The 18,086-nt window shown below is 50.6% G+C and overlaps 1 protein-coding gene across 1 annotated transcript in view; it reads left to right on the forward strand.

The window, feature by feature from the left end:
* The window catches only part of LOC307219190 (papilin-like), a gene marked incomplete at its 5' end in the record, with an annotated part of 37,602 nt that extends 31,913 nt beyond the window's left edge, over nt 1-5,689 (forward strand). The window contains one exon of the mRNA XM_079982193.1: nt 5,463-5,689. Within this exon, the coding sequence (XP_079838319.1) occupies nt 5,463-5,473 (11 nt within the window). The 3' untranslated portion in view covers nt 5,474-5,689. The remainder of the gene's footprint in view (nt 1-5,462) is intronic.
* Nucleotides 5,690-18,086: the final 12,397 nt, after the last annotated feature.

An 18,086-nucleotide genomic window follows, 5' to 3' on the forward strand; every position in this document is an offset into this window, starting at 1 on the left:
GGTATTTTCCCCTTATTCCCTCATAAAAGATAAGACACAACACAGTCTTCTATAAAAGTATAAAAAGGTTTACTCACACATCATTCTGTTCACAATAGGATCCCAGAAGGCAGACTTAGCTTAGAAAAGTAACATACACCTGGAAACAATCTCATAAGAAGACAGTCCCTTTGTCCTCTCCTGGCTGGAGGCCAAGAGAGCATCTTTGGCTAAGCAGATGTTGCTTCTTTGATGCATGTAGTCAAAGAGAGATGGCTGCCCTGCCCTGTGCTTTTGTCGTTACCTGCACAGGTGAGGCCACGCCCACCTCTAGTCACATGCAGAGGAAGTCTGTCCCAGCCCAGAAGGAAACAGGAAGTTTACCTGCTGGCTGGACAAACATTCCTCCCCATGTGTAAACATGTTCACTCTAGGAATGTTGTACTTGACTGCTCTTGTGCTTCACGTCCCACAAGAATCATAGAGGTGGGAGGTGGTCTTGGAGGACTTGGGACTTTGCAAAGGCTGGTCACAGCAAACCCATGCAAATAAACCGCATGGCATTCTCCACCAAGAATCCTGAGAACTGTAGTTTGTCAAGACTGCTGGGAACTGTAGCTCTCTTGCGGGAATGCTGAGGGTGGCAGGAGAGGATATATTGTTTGTTAATATCCTTCCTAACTTGCACTAGTAAATTCCTTCACTTAGCAGAGTGCATTCCCCTTCTCACACAGCAGAAAACAAGTTGCTGACTCGTCTGAGCCTTTTACTACTGTGGTACCTCAGGTTAAGAACTTAATTCGTTCTGGAGGTCAGTTCTTAACCTGAAACTGTTCTTAACCTGAAGCACCACTTTAGCTAATGGGGCCTTCCGTTGCTGCCGTGCTGCCGGAGCACGATTTCTGTTCTCATCCTGAAGCAAAGTTCTTAACCCAAGGTACTATTTCTGGGTTAGTGGAGTCTGTAACCTGAAGCTTATGTAACCTGAAGCGTATGTAACCCGAGGTACCACTGTACTATTATACAATTCAATCTAGCTCAGATTGAATTGTGTGTTCCTGGTAAAATCCCCTTTGAATCCCTGCTAAAAGAATAAAGGCACCACAGTCTTATTCATAAGTAACAAAAAGGAGTTTGACTCACGATCAGGCAGAGCGCAGTGCGATCCCTGAAGGCAGGCCTTAGGCTTAAAGTTACAAACATGTACAAACAGGTTCACCCCATATGGGAGACAACCTGGGGAACTGCTGTGGCGGTCCAAGAAGTTTGCAGGACAAACAGGAAGGTCAAAAAGAGAAAGGTGGCAGCTTGCCTTGTCCTTTTACCAGGTCTGGAAAGGTCATGCCCACCTGCTAGTCACATGCAAGAGGAAGGATGCTCCAAGCCAGGAGGAGCAGGAAGTTCTGACTGGTGGACCAAACATTCCCTTGCATGTCCACTCTAGCAAAACAAGGAATGTTGTATTTAACTGCTCCCAGTGGATTACAACGCACATCTCTCAGGGGCAAATTACAGTTCCTGGGATTCTTCGGGAGGATCTGTGACTAACTGAAGTGCTACAAAAGTGTTTTGGGTCTGTGGCGTGGATGAGACCACACTTTCGCGTACAGTGGGAAAATCTGGGCAGCCAAGGAGGTTGTGTCCCCTTTGGTCAGCAGGTGGCAGCATTGAGCTATGTTTCAGACACTCCTCAGATAGTTGCCTTCCTAGCAGGTGGGAGGCAGTTTTTGCGTGTAATACTTTGCAGACAGACCACCCAGTGAACACACCTGTGTGTGCGCATGCACACGCCCACTGGGATATGCTCACTGCCCCCTCTCCTTACCCTCTATGCATAATACTGTGGGAATGTTCAGGGATGCAGGAGAGGATATATTGTCTGATTATAGCCTTTCCAACTTGTGTAAACAAATTCACAGTTTAGCAGAGTAATATTCCCCTTTTTAAACTTGCAGCGGATAGGTTTGCTCAGGCTCACTAAAGCCTCTATAATAACTGGATGGCAAGAGAGCATCTTTGGCTAAGCAGATGTTGCTTCTTTGATGCATGTAGTCAAAAGGAGAGAGATGGCTGCCCTGCCCTGTGCTTTTTGCCGTTACCTGCACAGGTGAGGCCACGCCCACCTCTAGTCACATGCAGAGGAAGTCTGTCCCAGCCCAGAAGGAAACAGGAAGTTGACCTGCTGGCTGGACAAACATTCCTCCCCATGTGTAAACACGTTCACTCTAGGAATGTTGTACTTGACTGCTCTTGTGCTTCACACGCCACAAATACTAGAAGCCAGTGGGGTCACCCACAAAGCTGGAGAGCGGCAGATTCAGGAAAGGGAAGGACATATTCACATGTTGCATGTAGTTAATATGCTACTACCAGGTGTAATGATGACCACCAAGTTGGGTGGATTTTAACAACAATCAGACAATCAAAGGCTACTCCAAGCTGTATTTCAGTGTTGTTGGGTTTTTTTGTTTTTGTTTTTAAGGAATGGGTGGGGAAGAGAGAGCATCAGGGTCTCGGGTGCCACATCTTGCCTGTCCCCAAAGCCCGTTCTGTGACAAGGACGCCACATCAGCTGGTAGAGTGTCACTTGCAGAGTGCAAGATCTCTGGTCTCTGGCCACTTCTGCCTGAGTCCACGAGAGGGTAGCAGTGCCACACACACACATAATTTGGTTATTGCAGATGGAGCTGCCATTTGGATGCCGTCAGCATCCTCGCGACAGGAAGTAATTCCACCGGTGCAGCTTTACCTGGCATGGAGATTTGGTGCAGGGAAAGTTGCACCAGTTCCACCAGTCCGAAACTCAGCCTTGCAATGCAGCCTTATTGAAGGGGCAACACCTCTTCCATCCTTTTCTCCCCTGACCATCTACCTAGACCCAGCTCCTTACAAACCCAGACCATGGGTGTCTTCAGTTTTGGCCCTCAGGCTCAGCCTAGAAATCTGGTGGAACTTTGCAAGCCCAGGAGCAGCCCCCTAACCCATTCTCTCTCTTCCACCTGCCAAATTCTCTGCCTTTCAGAAGAGGGCATTTGGGGCAGAGGCAAAATTCCCTTCGCTCCGCTTCTGGGCGACCTGGCAAGCTGGGCTGGTGGAAATGGCAGCAAAGGCCATGGAACACTCCTGCAAAACTTACATGGGAAGCATGTAAAGTCAGACCTTTGGACTGTCTAGGTCTGTACTGTCAACACTGACTGGCAGCGACTTCCCAGGGTTTCAGGCATCAGCTGCTGCCAGCTCTACCTATGGGGCTGGACCCACGGCCCTCGCCTCTTTAGCAACTGGTTGCCTGGACTCTCTCCTGCCTCCTTCACCTCCAACCGGAGGTGGTGTTTCTGGTGCCTGTTAAGACTCCGCAGCAGAGCCATCCCACCCGTCTCCAGCCGCTGCCAAACTCAGCACAAAAGCCTCTGCCTCTAAGTGGTGGGTCAGAATCAGTGCAGGCAGACCCACCCAGGTGCCTCCTGCAGGACTCCCTGGCTCTGAATGGGGCAACTGTGCCCCTGAAGGACCAGGTGTGCAGCCTGGGAGTCATTTTGGACTCACAGCTGTCCATGGAGGTGCAGGTCAATTCTGTGTCCAAGGCAGCTGTCTGGCCAGAGCTCCATCTGGTACGCAGGATGAGACCCTCTCTGCCCGCGGACTGTCTGGCCAGAGTGGTGCATGCTCTGGTTATCTCTCGCTTGGACTACTGCAATGCGCTCTATGTGGGGCTACCTTTGAAGGTGACTCGGAAACTACAACTAATCCAGAATGCGGCAGCTAGACTGGTGACTGGGAGCAGCCGCCAAGACCATATAACACCGGTCTTGAAAGACCAACATTGGCTCCCAGTACGATTCCGAGCACAATTCAAAGTGTTGGTGCTGACCTTGAAAGCCCTAAATGGCCTTAGTCCAGTATATCTGAAGGAGTGTCTCCACCCCCATCGTTCTGCCCAGACACTGAGGTCCAGCGCCAAGGGCCTTCTGGTGGTTCCCTCACTGCAAGAAGCCACTGCGAGAAGCCAACACTTCCTTAAACAGGGCTGCCTTCAGATGTCTTCTAAAAGTCTGGTAGCTGTTGTTCTCCTTGACATCTGCTGGGAGGGCATTCCACAGGGCGGGTGCCACCACCAAGAAGGCCCTCTGCCTGGTTCCCTGTAACTTGGCTTCTCACAGCGAGGGAACCGCCAGAAGGCCCTCAGTGCTGGACCTCAGTGTCCAGGCAGAACGATGCACCCAGAGATGCATTTTAAATAAAAGGGCACATTCTACTCATGTAAAAACATGCTGATTCCCAGACTGTCCAAGGGCTGGACTGAGAAGGCGATTGGGCCGGATCCGGCCCCTGGGCCTTAGTTTGCCTACCCATGTTCTAGGACAGGGGTCAGCAAGGTCTACCTTGCCTGGGCCGGTACACTCCCACAGAGATCGGTCCGTGGGCCGGATGGTGTCTGCGCAGACGTGATTTCCAGCACTGCGGAAGCAAGTACCTGCTCCGTGCTGCGCCAGTTTAGCGCAGCACGCGGGTACTCACCAAGCAGGTGGCTTGGTTCGGGGGCGGCTCATGGGTCATTTAAACGACCCCCATGGGCTGCTTGTGGCCCACGTGCCGCAGGTTGCCAACCCCTGCTCTGGGGGCTGAGGTTCCTTTGGTGCTGGGTGGCGCCGGCATAGGCTTCGCCACTTGGTGCTCCTGCTGCTTATTCCTAAAAACTGTCCCCACAATTCCTAATGTCCAATTTGGCCCTGGGCTAAAGAGACCCAATCAATCACTACAGTCTCATTATTACCGTATTTTTTGCTCTATAAGACTCACTTTTTCCCTCCTAAATAGTAAGGGGAAATGTGTGTGCGTCTTATGGAGCGAATGCAGGCTGCGCAGCTATCCCAGATGCCAGAACAGCAAGAGGGATTGCTGCTTTCGCTGCGCAGTGATCCCTCTTGCTGTTCTGGCTTCTGAGATTCAGAATATTTTTTTTCTTGTTTTCCTCCTCCAAAAACTAGGTGTGTCTTGTGGTCTGGTGCGTATCATAGAGCGAAAAATACGGTATTTTTTTTTTACCACTTTATTTTGGGTAATAAACAATTCATTTAAAACAACAACAAATAAAACATGTACTTTGAAGATTGATGGTTCGTCCCCTCTTTCTCCTAGATCTTGCCCAATTGTTATTAGTAAAAATGTTCAGTGAGTGATTAGTTGTGGCTGTTGTTTGTAAATGAAACATGTTTAATGCTATCAATTACCTGGCTGCCCGTCAGCGACTGGGCTAAGTTCAAGGTGCTGGTTTTACAGCACAAAGCCCTATGCATCTTGGGATACAGCCCTTGCCTCCTCCTCAAATTTGTCCAGTCCTCTTTGAAAGCTTTCCAGCTTGGTGGCCACCACTGCCTCCTGTGGCAGGGAGTTCCACAGTTTAACGCTGCTCTGCATTAAGAAGGACTTTTTCTCTCTCTGGAATCTTCCAACGTTCGGCTTCACTGGGTGTCCTTTTACAGGTAATACTTAATCTCTGCACCGCATTTCTAAGAACTCGGATCGTTTCGTGTGGCAGCACCGACACTTTGGAACTCCCTCCCTCTTGATTATCAGGCCGGCATCTTCGCTGTATTCTTTTCAGCGCCTGCTGAAGACATTTAGACAAGCCTCTACCCAGATGTTCAGAAAGCTTGCATGAGTTGTACTTTGTTGCCGTTCTATTCTTTTGTGGTTTTAACTTTTCGTATGTTCTAAATGATACATTATTACCGATGATTTTATTATTTTACCTTTTTTTGTTTGGGGTTTTTTCTGCAATCAAGTGGTATATAAATTTCATGAAATAAATAAACAAATACTGTCGACAAGCTCCAATGTCCACCTGCACTGATCAGGCACATTTTCATGGATCTCTCTTGGTTTGCATAATTTTTCTGGGTTTTCCTGGTCTTAAGATGTAATGATAATTATTATTTTATTACTTATACCCTGCCCATCTGGCTGGGTTTTCCCAGAAGGGGCATAGCAACCAAAGACCCTCTATTATTATTATTATTATTATTATTATTATTATTATTATTATTCGAACAAGCAAACATTATTCAGCCATCCCTCTGGCTCCTCAGATTTCCACAGTCCTTGCCCACACACTTCTAAGCATACATTTTCCTTCATGAGGACTGGAAGCCTGCTCTGCTCTTAAAGCTGAGCTTCTCCAGAATCTGAGCTCTCTCTGCCCTGAGTCACCTCCTGCGTCTTGTCAGCCCTTCTGCCAAACCAGAGTGGGCACACACAGCCCTGCCCCGACTGTCCCCTCCCCTCCATACCATCCACGGGCTCTTGGCCCTGCCCGGCTGCCGCTCTCCGCCCCTCTGACCAGGCAGGCAGGCAGGCAGGCAGCCGAAAATGGGCTTTTTATTACAGCCATACATCAAAGTGGCTGCCTGATGCGGGCGATTTTTCTTCATGGTTTACAGACAAATGAGGGGAAGGAAAATGGATGCGAACTTTGCTCCATCGTGAGGTCAGCAAGCATGTGAAGAGGGACCTCGTTATGGATTATCAGAGCATTAATGAGGCAAGGCTGGGGAGCCAGGAATGCAGCGGGGGGGGGGTTAAGCAGCACCAAGAAGAGGAGGTGGGCTTTGCGTGGGTGGATTTCATGGGCCCCTGCTGGAAACACAGAGCTGTAGAGGGGAAGGGGCCCCCAAAGGCCATCTAGCCCAATCACAGCTGCAGAATCCCTGGCCACCCAGCCTCTGAGGGACAGACAGCCGCCTTCCATGGGACCATGGGCACAGCCAGGATTTATGTTGGGATCGGGGGCAGGAAGGACACCCCCCTGTCGTCATCCTCTGTCTGGCTCTGCCTAGCTAGCAGCTTCAGAACAAAATGCTTCAACAACAGTTGTTTTAAATTACTTTCCTTTGACCCCAGAAAATTGCCTGTCCTTTCAATTTCAATATTCTGATTATTTCTACTTTTAGTTGTTGTTGTTTAGTCATTTAGTCATGTCCAACTCTTCGTGACCCCCTGGACCAGAGCACGCCAGGCCCTCCTGTCTTCCACTGCCTCCCACAGTTTGGTCAAACTCATGCTGGTAGCTTCAAAGACACTGTCCCACCATCTCGTCCTCCGTCCTCCGCTTCCCCATGTGCCCTCCATCTTTCCCAGCATCAGGGTCTTCTCCAGGGAGTCTTCTCTTCTCAGGAGGTGGCCAAAGTCTTGGAGCCTCAGCTTCAGGATCTGTCCTTCCAGTGAGCACTCAGGGCTGATTTCCTTCAGAATGGAGAGGTTGGATCTTCTTGCAGTCCATGGAACTCCCAAGAGTCTCCTCCAGCACCAGAATTCAAAAGCATCAATTCTTCTGCGATCAGCCTTCTTGATGGTCCAGCTCTCACTTCCATGCATCACTGGGCAGACCTGGCGGTTGACTTCGGGGGAATCTGGGGCGCTGTTTTGTGCCGAGTCTGACCCCTGAGCCCACCAGCCCCAGGACTCCTCCTCTGACTGGCAGGCTCTCCAGAAGAGGGTCCCTTCCAGCACCCGGGACGCCCCCCCCCCCTTCCACGCGGTGCCTCCCCATGCCTGGGGCCTGAAGCGCAGCCGGCAGGCAGGTCACTAAGCAGGGGGGCAAGGTGGACTTTCTTCGTCCTCCCCAAAGCTTATGGGCCTGTTGGAGGGTGCTGCCCGCTGGCAGGTGATCCGGCTAATTAATTCCCAGAGACGCCTGATGAGCCCGCCGTAAAACCCATTTGGCCAGCTGATCCCCCTGCGCTGGCTGCCGGTGGCTTTGTGCTGGAATTATCAGGGTCCACTCCCCCCCCCCTCCCGGAACAATTAAATTTGCCTCCCGTTACCCCGCGAACTCCTCCCAATAGCGACTATCGGCATTCGCATATGGCCCTATAAATATTAATAGCATTCTAATTAGCCCCTTTCAAATGCATCACCCAAATGAAGCGTCTCGGCAGACATCATTCAGCGCCTCTCATTTGCATCCTCTTTGGCGCCACGGGGGGGGGGGAGTTAAATGTGCCTCTCCCGCAACCCCAGCCCCCCCCCCCAGGCGCTCCCCTTTGCTCGCATCCTTCCTGGTCCACAGCAACCCAGTTGAGAGCATCTGCTTCTGCCAAAAAAGCTGATCAAATATTTAATTATTATTTTTTAATTAGTTGTATTGCGCTTCCTGGCCACCATGGAGCTCAAGGCGGCGCACATGGTATTCTCCCTTCCTCATTTAATCCCCACCACAATCTTGTGAGGTAGGCCAGGCTGAGAGGAAAGCCCCAAGGTGACCCAGTGAGCTTCATGGCTGAGTGGGGATTTGAACCCAGGTCTCGAGTTCGACATTGTGACCACCAGGCAATGCGGTAGAGCCCCTCTGGAAAGCCCATCGGCTAAGTGGAAGAAGCTGGCCAGAATGGGTCCATAGTTCTGGCAGGATTAGGCCCTCTGCTCTTTTCCTGGGCAATCTGTGTGTTTTCCTTAAGAAAGATATACAGTGGTACCTCGGGCTATAGACGCTTCAGGTTACAGACGCTTCAGGTTACAGACTCCGCTAACCCAGAAATAGTACCTCGGGTTAAGAACTTTGCTTCAGGATGAGAAGAGAAATTGCGGCAGTGAGAGGCCCCATTAGCTAAAGTGGTGCTTCGGGTTAAGAACAGTTTCAGGTTAAGTACGGACCTCCGGAAGGAATTAAGTATGTAACCAGAGGTACTGCTGTAGTGCTATTCTTGCTATGTGCCATATTCTGCATACAGTTCCTCAGGCATGCGAAGCAAAGTGTCCCCCTTCATCCTTTGCCCGATGTGATGCTGACGCTGGTGATGACAAGGCCAAGCTGGGGACTTCATCCCCACACCTGCCAGGGCAGGGCAGCCGTGGGCTTGGCACAAGCAGCCCCTTCTCCGCTGCCAGCCCTGCGGTCGATGTGGTGGAGACGGCCAGCGAGCGAGGCAAAGAGAGGTCAGGACGCCTCATTATGGGCGCAATCACCATCAATGCAAATCTCCAGGTGTATCTGGGAAGAAGGATGCATTAATAGCATTCTCCCTGATTGGGGTCACGGAGCTCTTCCTTCTCCTGTTCCTCCTCTGCTTATCCACCGTGCAGCTGGCCTCTCTGAGGAGGAGGAGGAGGCAATCATCAGTTCCTTCTCTCTCTCTGGAACATTTTGGCAGGTGCCTCATTGAGGGCTCCTTCAATCACTGGAAGAAGGGCTGCCAGCAGGCATGATCTGCCTCAGTTTCCGGGAGATAAGAGAGATGGGCGGGGTGGGGGGGAGAGAGACAGAGAGCTGACCCCCAGCTGGGTGCTCTCTACATGCAGACAGATTTCAGGCTGATTCACACATGGTTTTCTTTATTTGTTTGTTTATGAAAACATATCTGTACACCAGTATTCATAAACATATACAGTATATTATATCAGGGTGGTTTGCAACAGCCACAAAAGCCATATAATAATAAAAAGCACATAGTCAAACTCAGAAACCAGTTAACTATTTTTGGAAGGGTGTCTTCTGAATTGCCTTTCTGGGCCTGGAGGAACAGAAGAGTTTTCAGCAGACATTTGAAAGTGGGCGCAGAAGGCTCCGGCTGAATGTCTAGTGGCAGAGGGTTCCACAGGACTGGGCTGATGCACTGGGAATGCAGGGAACGACCGGAGGTGCTCATGCAGATGATCCCAGTGACTGAGCTGGGACAGAAGGGTTCAGGCGCAGCCTTTCTCAACCTGTGGGTCCCCAGATGTTGTTGAACTACAACTCCCATCACCTCTAGCTAGCAAGGCTAGAGCTCAGGGATGATGGGAGTTGTCGTCCAACAACATCTGGGGACCCACAGGTTGGGAACCGCTTATTCAGGGGGTCCCTGAGGTACCCTGGCCCTGAGTTGCTAGGATCTTGGCAAATCAATGCCAGGACCTTGAACCTGACCAGTAAGTGGGCAGCCAGCGCAGCTGTTTCAACAAGGGTACCACACCTTCTCAGCCAGATGCCCCCATCAGCAATGGGGCCGCCTCCTTCTGCGCCAGCTGGCACTTCTGAACCAGGCCCAAGGGCAACCCTGAAAGATGCAGACCTTGCCACTCAGAAACGGGCGTGCAAACTCCTCCAGCTCGCAAACCCCATTTCTTGTTTTGGGTGGCCAGAGCTGGGCCCAGGGCAAGCAAGTGGCCCTGTCCCTTGATGGGGGAGAGGAGGTGGTGGGGTTTTGCCCCGTGCTGCTTGCAGGTGAGGACAGATGTTTCCCCAGGGGGGTGCCCAGCACCAGCATCTCAGGACTGCAGGGAGCAACCAGGTAAGGAGCAGAATGAGTGCCAGGCAGTGAGGAGATGTCAGCATGACTGGATGAGCAGGAAAGTGTAGGAGGCGCAGACTGCAATCAGCGCTGACCTCAATTAGCCCGTGGCAGGCAAAGACCAATTACAGTGTCAATCACGGAGAAGAAGGAGGAGAGCAAAGAAGGAAGCAGAACTTTCTTATTTTTGCTCCTCAGCTTCTGTGTGCACTGAGAGGCAGCCTGGCATTAAGTTCTGTGGCTTTCAAGCAAGGGGTCATAGAATCATAGAATCATAGAGTTGGAAGAGACCACAAGGGCCATCGAGTCCAACCCCCTGCCAAGCAGGAAACACCATCAGAGCACTCCTGACATATGGTTGTCAAGCCTCTGCTTAAAGACCTCCAAAGAAGGAGACTCCACCACACTCCTTGGCAGCAAATTCCACTGTCAAACAGCTCTTACTGTCAGGAAGTTCTTCCTAATGTTTAGGTGGAATCTTCTTTCTTGTAGTTTGGATCCATTGCTCCGTGTCCGCTTCTCTGGAGCAGCAGAAAACAACCTTTCTCCCTCCTCTATGTGACATCCTTTTATATATTTGAACATGGCTATCATATCACCCCTTAACCTCCTCTTCTCCAGGCTAAACATGCCCAGCTCCCTTAGCTGTTCCTCATAAGGCATCGTTTCCAGGCCTTTGACCATTTTGGTTGCCCTCCTCTGGACACGTTCCAGTTTGTCAGTGTCCTTCTTGAACTGTGGTGCCCAGAACTGGACACAGTACTCCAGGTGAGGTCTGACCAGAGCAGAAATCTCAATGCAGGAATCTCAGCTAAAGCATCCACGACAGACAGCCACCCAAACTCTGCTTAAAAGCTTCCATTGAAGGAGAGTCCAACACTTCTCCAAGGAGTCAGTTCCACTCTTGAGCAGCTCTTACAATCAAAAAGTCCTTCCTGATCATAGAATCATAGAGTTGGAAGAGACCACAAGGGCCATCGAGTCCAACCCCCTGCCAAGCAGGAAACATGCCAAGCAGGAAGACTGATGTTTAGTCCGAATCTCCTTTCTTGTAACTTGAAGCCATGGGTTCGAGTCTTACCCTCCAGAGCAGGAGAGAACAAGCTTGCTGCATCTTCCATGGGACAGCCCTTGAGATATTTGAAGGCGGCCATCCCATCACCTCTTTGCCACTGCTGCTCCCCAAGCTTGCATCTCACACCCGCTGGGTGGATGGAGCAGACAGCCCTAACGAAAGCTTGTGGCTCTGCCTGGTGATGGAGGGAGAGGTATTCTGTATCATGACGCCCTAGTAAATTCCAGCTCTCCAGATAAAGTTCAAGAGCTCACCTGGGCTGGTTGCCTGGCAACAGGAGACAGTGAAGGATATTGCTCCTCAGAAACATTAGCTGCTAACCCACTCAAAGTTGAGAGATAATGGAGGCGGAGGCGAGCCATGGGGAGGCTGCCCCATTGGCACTCACAGCCCCTGCCCTGCCCTCAGCAAGGAAGGAACAGCTCCAGCCCAAGAATTGCCGGGAGGGTTGGGGCCTCACTTTCAGGCACAGCACCCCAACACTCATCACTTGCATTTGTCTCACCAACTCCACCACCTAAGGGTGAGGGTGCTGTTTCTCCTCCTCCTTTGGGGACATAGAATCAAAGAACTGCAGAGTTGGAAGGGACCCTGAGGGTCATCTAGTCCAAACCCCTGTGATGCAGCAATGACAGCTAAAGAATCCCTGAGAGATGGCCGTCCAACTTCTGCTTAAAAACTTCCAATGAATGGGATTCCACCACCTTCCACTTTTGAATGGCTCTTGCCTACAGAAATTTCTTTCTGACGTTTAGTTGGAATCTCCTTTCTTGCCATTGCTTTGGGTGCCACCCTCTGGACCAGCAGAAGACAAGCTGGGTCCATCTCACAAGTGTCAGCCCTTGAAATATTTGAAGATGGCTATCGTGTCTCCTCTCAGTCTCCTCTTTTCCAGGCTAAACATTCCCAGCTCCTTCAACCATTCCTCATAAGGCTTAGTTTCCAGACCCTTTGATCATCTTGGTCGCCCTCCTCTGCACACCTTCCAGCTTGCCAGTTGCCTTCTTTGTCAGCCTCCAGCTCTTCTCATTCCACATCCAGGTCTGTGTCAGGAGCTCAGCCTACACTCGAGTAGGACCCTGGTAGAGACACATGCCCGACTGGCATGTTCTTTCCCTCTTGGTTGATCGTTCGGGAGCTTCAAAAGCTTTCTTCAGCCTGAACATCACAGCGACCGATGCCAACCGACACCGGCATACCTAGGGATCCGCAGAGTCTTTGCAACTTGCATATGACAGACCTCAGCAACTCAGCATTTTGGCTAATCTACTTTATTTACATATAAACACACACGGAGCACTGCAACATGGCTCCCTCTCTCTCTCTAGCATCAGACAGCAAAGAGAGAGAACAAAGGACAATAGTCCCACTTCACGGAACACAGTAAAACAAACATCCTGTTTCCGTCACTTCCCACTCTGTGGAGTCAAAACATATACCGTCATGTGAAAGACAAAAATCCCATGACTGCAATCACGGAGCAGGAATTCTGACAGTCTGGCCAGCCCCTCCAACATTTCAGTGGGACTCATGATGGAAGGATCTGAGATCTCAAGGAATGACAGCTCCCAGACTGCTGACCCAAGAGATCCTTTTAGCTGGAAAAGCCAGGAATTGAACCTGGACTGGGTCTTCGATGTACAAGCAACATGCTCAGCTGTGCCTTGTTGAAAACCACATGAGCACACCACCACTTTGAAAGGCACATGCTCCAGCCCCCCTTGGTCAGGGAAATGTCCACCCAGAGACAATGACCATAGCTAGCATGCCAGAGTTTCACCCTCTGCAGTGCCCTGAGCATAGCTTTCATCTGTGGCCTCTCCAGTGAAGGGATCTCAGAGTAGTAAAGCAGGGAAATGGCCACAGGCTGGGCAGAGTGGACCATCCTCTGAAATAACTCCTCAGACACAAGCCCTGCATAGACAACCCTTTCCCCAAAATAGTACTGAGTGATCCTCAACCCCCACGCTGGAAGATGGGGAGGTGAAAATAGACACTCTCCCTTCCCTGTCTCTAGGAGTATGGAAATAAGTCCCTTTTGCTTGAAGAGAAATTAATATGGTGTAAAATCAGGAGCAGATGATTTAAGAAAACTTAATTTTAAATCCCAGTGCAAATAAGCTTTTGATAAGGTCAAATGGAAGATTAAACCATCTCAAACCAGTGAACCATTTGCTGATTGAAGCATCGTTTTCAACCATCGATTTCTCTGGAAGGTATGTGACCACTGTCCAGATGCCTCTGCTGGCTCCCCTTCTCTCCACCCCTCACCTAGAGATGTCGGGGTGCTCTGTAGGGTGAGGGGCTTGAAGGATGACACTTCTGAAAGGGAGCCCCATTCCACCACATCGCTGAGTTGTGAGGATCTTGGAAATTCTTCACAAGGCAGCTCCATCCAGTGATAGGGGCAGCTGTGGGAGAAAATTCCCAATTAGACTTCATTCAATAATGCATTACTGTCCCAAGAGCATTGCTATTAGCATGCCTGCCATACAGGCAGAATGTGTCATCTTGGCTGTTTCATTATCTAGCCACCCCTCTTCTGACACCTTCTGACACCCCAGCACAGCACCTCACCATCTCATTGTCCAGCCACAGTCCTTGAAAAGACCTCAAGGCCTTTCTTCTGAGCATTAGAATTGGCGTCTGGTTTGCCAGCCCCTCCTGACCCACTCGCGACCACACTTGACAGCCGACAGAACATTCCCTAACCCCTGAAATGTATTTCAGGTAAGAAGTGTTGGTGCAAGGAGAGGGAGGAAAAAAATCAAAGCATAATTCTTAGATGCCAAGATCCAGGTTTGGGGAATAGCAGGGTAGGAATACTGAAAATAATGCCCATAGATTTCACATCTGGCTACCAATGCACCCCTTTGGTCTCAGGTAGTACATGGGGAGATGAGTCAAAAAAGCCTGGGACACAAATTTCCATGGCCCTCTAGTAGCTCTGGAAGTAATGCATTTAGCGTTAACTCTAGAAGTGGTGGGTTAAACCACAGAGCCTAGGACTTGCCGATCAGAAGGTCGGCGGTTCGAATCCCCGCGACGGGGTGAGCTCCTGTTGCTTGGTCCCTGCTCCTGCCCACCTAGCAATTTAAAAGCACCTCAAAGTACAAGTAGTTGAGAAGGGAAACCTGCTTCCCTCGCCACCTAAGGAGCCCCTCGGGGCTGCACCCTTGGCCAGTCCCTTGACCTCTGGGTGACAGCTGCCCACCTGAGGGTCCCAGGAGCTGGCAGTGATGGATAAGGGGCGGAGGCGGGCAGCAGAGCATTCTGGTGACAGATGGGGGCTGCCAGTGGCCGACACAAACCCATTTGGTGCAGGGAAATGATAGATGCTAACACTAATTTTAAACACAGGCAAGTGAATTCCTCCAGACAAGTGCCATGCTCAGAATTTAGGGCACAGCTGCTGGGTTCAGATAAGGTGCGAAATCTGTCCCTGTGTACAGAATGTTTCTTAATAATGAAAATTTGGTGATGGATGCGGCTGTCGCCGGGATATAACCTCCACAGTTGGAGCCTTTCAGCTCCACAGCCATCTATTCTGGTCTCTGGGTGGCTGAGGAGGAGGAGGAGGAAAGAGATGAAGGAGGTAAGGGGTTTGTTTTGTTCTTTCTGGCTGTCGGTGGGACAGGCAGCAGAATTTTACAGAAATAGCCTTTCCCCCCCCCCCTCTCTCTCTCTCCCATATCTTGCTTATGGAAGAAGATGAGAAGGAGATAGTGCTGAAACTCTGGCCATCCAGGGCTCAGCACTGGCAAATCATTCAATGGTAGGGTTGGCAGGGACCCTGGAGGATCATCCAATCTGACCCCCTGCCATGCAGGAATCAAGGCTAGAGAATCCCTGACAGAGGGCCACCCAACCTCCAACAAAGGAGAGCCACGAGGGAGTCCGTTCCACTCCCAACTGGCTCTTACCACCAGAAAGTTCTTCTCAATGTTCACTCGGAATCTCCTTTCTTGGAATTTGAGTCCATCCGTTTGGATCTTCCCCTTCAGAGCTTGCTCCTTCTTCTATGTGGTGGTCCTTCTGATAGCTGGAGATCCCTCAGAAGGAGAGAGGCATCAGAGCCCAGAGAAAATAAGGGGAGGGCCCTGTTTAAGGGGTGTTTGTAATAGATAGATGTAGCTGTCAATTTGGCTCCTTAGAGGTCCAAGGACTCTCTCTGTAGGTCCAATGTAGAGAAGAGGCAGACTGTCTGGCAAGAGTCTCTCCTCGTTCCTTCACTGACGTCCTATTTATATATTTGGGGGGAAAGGTATGGAAGTGAGAGCTGGACCATAAAGAAGGCTGATGACTGAAGAATTGATGCTTTTGAATTATGGTGCTGGAGGAGACTCTTGAGAGTCCCATGGACTGCAAGAAGATCAAACCTCTCCATTCTGAAGGAAATCAGCCCTGAGTGCTCACTGGAAGGACAGATCCTGAAGCTGAGGCTCCAAGACTTTGGCCACCTCCGGAGAAGAGAAGACTCCCTGGAAAAGACCCTGATGTTGGGAAAGATGGAGGGCACAAGGAGAAGGGGACGACAGAAGACGAGATGGTGGGACAGTGTTCTCGAAGCTACCAGCATGAGTTTGACCAAACTGCGGGAGGCAGTGGAAGACAGGAGGGCCTGGCGTGCTCTGGTCCATGGAGTCACGAAAAGTCAGACACGACTAAACAACAACAAATTTTGCATCTGGCAACCAACGCACTGCTGACCAAACTAAGCCGCCTAGAGCAGGGGTCTGCAACCCGCAGCTCCGGAGCCACATGTGGCTCTTTTACACCTTTGCCGCGGCTCCGGGGCGGATACTAGCGAGCGGAGGAGGCGCATTGTGCGCCCCAACACTCCCCACTGTGGCGGGCGCTGTACTGGCTGTGACGTCGCATGGGGGCGGTGCGTGCGTTAGTCACACACCGTCCCGACGTCACCTTCCCGCCCGCCTGCCCACTACATTGTAAGGGGCATGTACGCTGGTCACTGCATTGAAAGGGGGCATGTACGCTGGTCACTGTTTTGAAGGGGAGTGAAGAACACACACACACAAAAAGGTAACTTGTTAATTTAACGTTTATTTCTATGAGGAGGAGTAATTCTGAGGGGTCAAACAAAGAAATAATAAAAAAGTGACAAAAAAGTTATTTTTATAATGACGAGTTTTACGGCTCCCGGGTTTTTTTTTCTTCGGAAACGGATCCAAGTGGCTCTTTTTGTCTTAAAGGTTGCAGACCCCTGGCCTAGAGCAAAATATACATAGATCAGAATGGAGTCTACACTTCTAGAGTTATCGCTAAATCCATTACTTCCAGTACATGAGCCACCAGAGCCACTAGAGGGCCATGGATGAGATGGTTGGACAGTGTTCTCAAAGCTACCAACATGAGTTTGAGCAAACTGTGGGAGGAAGTGGAAGACAGGAGGGCCTGGCATGCTCTGGTCCATTGGGTCACGAAGAGTCGGACACGACTAAATGACTAAACAACAACAACAAATACAGAAACACCTATTCTCCTCACACCCTCTCCTCCGCAGGAATCCAAAGATGACCAACACTATATCCGTAACTGTTCACCACGGGTAGGGAAGTGGGGAAAGCGAAATGCCATGAATGAACAACCTTCAGATCCCCTCAAGCTTAGGATTGCCCTGGTTCTTCACTGTGCACCTATGTGGTGATGGCCAGGGCCATGAAACCCAGAAGATGAGGTCTGCAGGGTGGCTGCCTGGGAGAGGGTGGACTCAAGTGAAGACAAGGAAGAGTGAGCTGGCCTGAATTCTGTGCCCAAGAAGAGGCAGGCCATTCCTGGTGCATAGGCAGTCACAGAATCACAGAATGGTAGAGGTGGAAGGGGCCCCTAAGGGCCATCTATTCCAACCCCCTCCAATGCAGGAATCACAGTTAAAGAATCCCGGGCAGATGGCCACCTAACCTCTGTTGAAAAACCTCCAAGGAAAGAGAGTCCACCATGATTTGAGGGACCCTGTTCCACTGTCAAACAGTGATCTTGGCGTCAACACTTGGTTGAGAACCTCATCCCCACCTGAAACCCCCCCCCCCGCCTGCTGAGTCCTCTCTCATTCCAAGACAGGAAGGTGTTTGTGTGTCTGCATGTGCAGCTGAGCCTCCTTCACGGTGACATTGGCACACTGTCAGACGGGTGTCTTGCTCCGCAGCCGCTCCTGCATGGCACCCAGAAGGGATGGCTGTAAATAACCTCCCATTACAGGGCTGGAGACGCTTCGCTGAGCGACTTGTTTGGCCGGTCACATTATGGGCTCCATAAACAGACTCATTTGTTTCCCGTCCCTTCCTGCAGCTGCCTGCGGGCATGCAAGCCAAGAGCTTCCCATCAAGGCCGCGCAAGACATGGATGCTTCGCTATGCGGTGGCAGGGAGGGTCAGGCTGCATCAGGAAGAATCTACCAGAGGATGGATAAGGGTCCTAGTTTTGGCCTCTGTGTCTGGACTCCTTGTAGCGGAGGTGGGAAGATGTGGCTCAGTGGTAGAAGCACAGAACTGCAGAGTTGGAAGGGACCCTGAGGACCATCTAGTCCAACCCCCTTGCAAGGCAGGAATCTCAACCAAAAAACCCATGACAAATGACCACCAAATCTCTGCTTAAAAACCTCCAAGGAAGGAGGTCCACCGCCTCTTGTGGAAGTGAAGTCCCTTCCAACTCTGCAATTCAATAATAATAATAATAAGAATAATAAGAATAAGAATATCTTTATTGTCATTGCCCCCTCTCGGGGACAACGGAAATTACTTGGC

The sequence above is a fragment of the Podarcis cretensis genome, assembly GCF_951804945.1.
Source record: "Podarcis cretensis genome assembly, chromosome: 6".
NCBI classification, from domain to species: domain Eukaryota; kingdom Metazoa; phylum Chordata; class Lepidosauria; order Squamata; family Lacertidae; genus Podarcis; species Podarcis cretensis.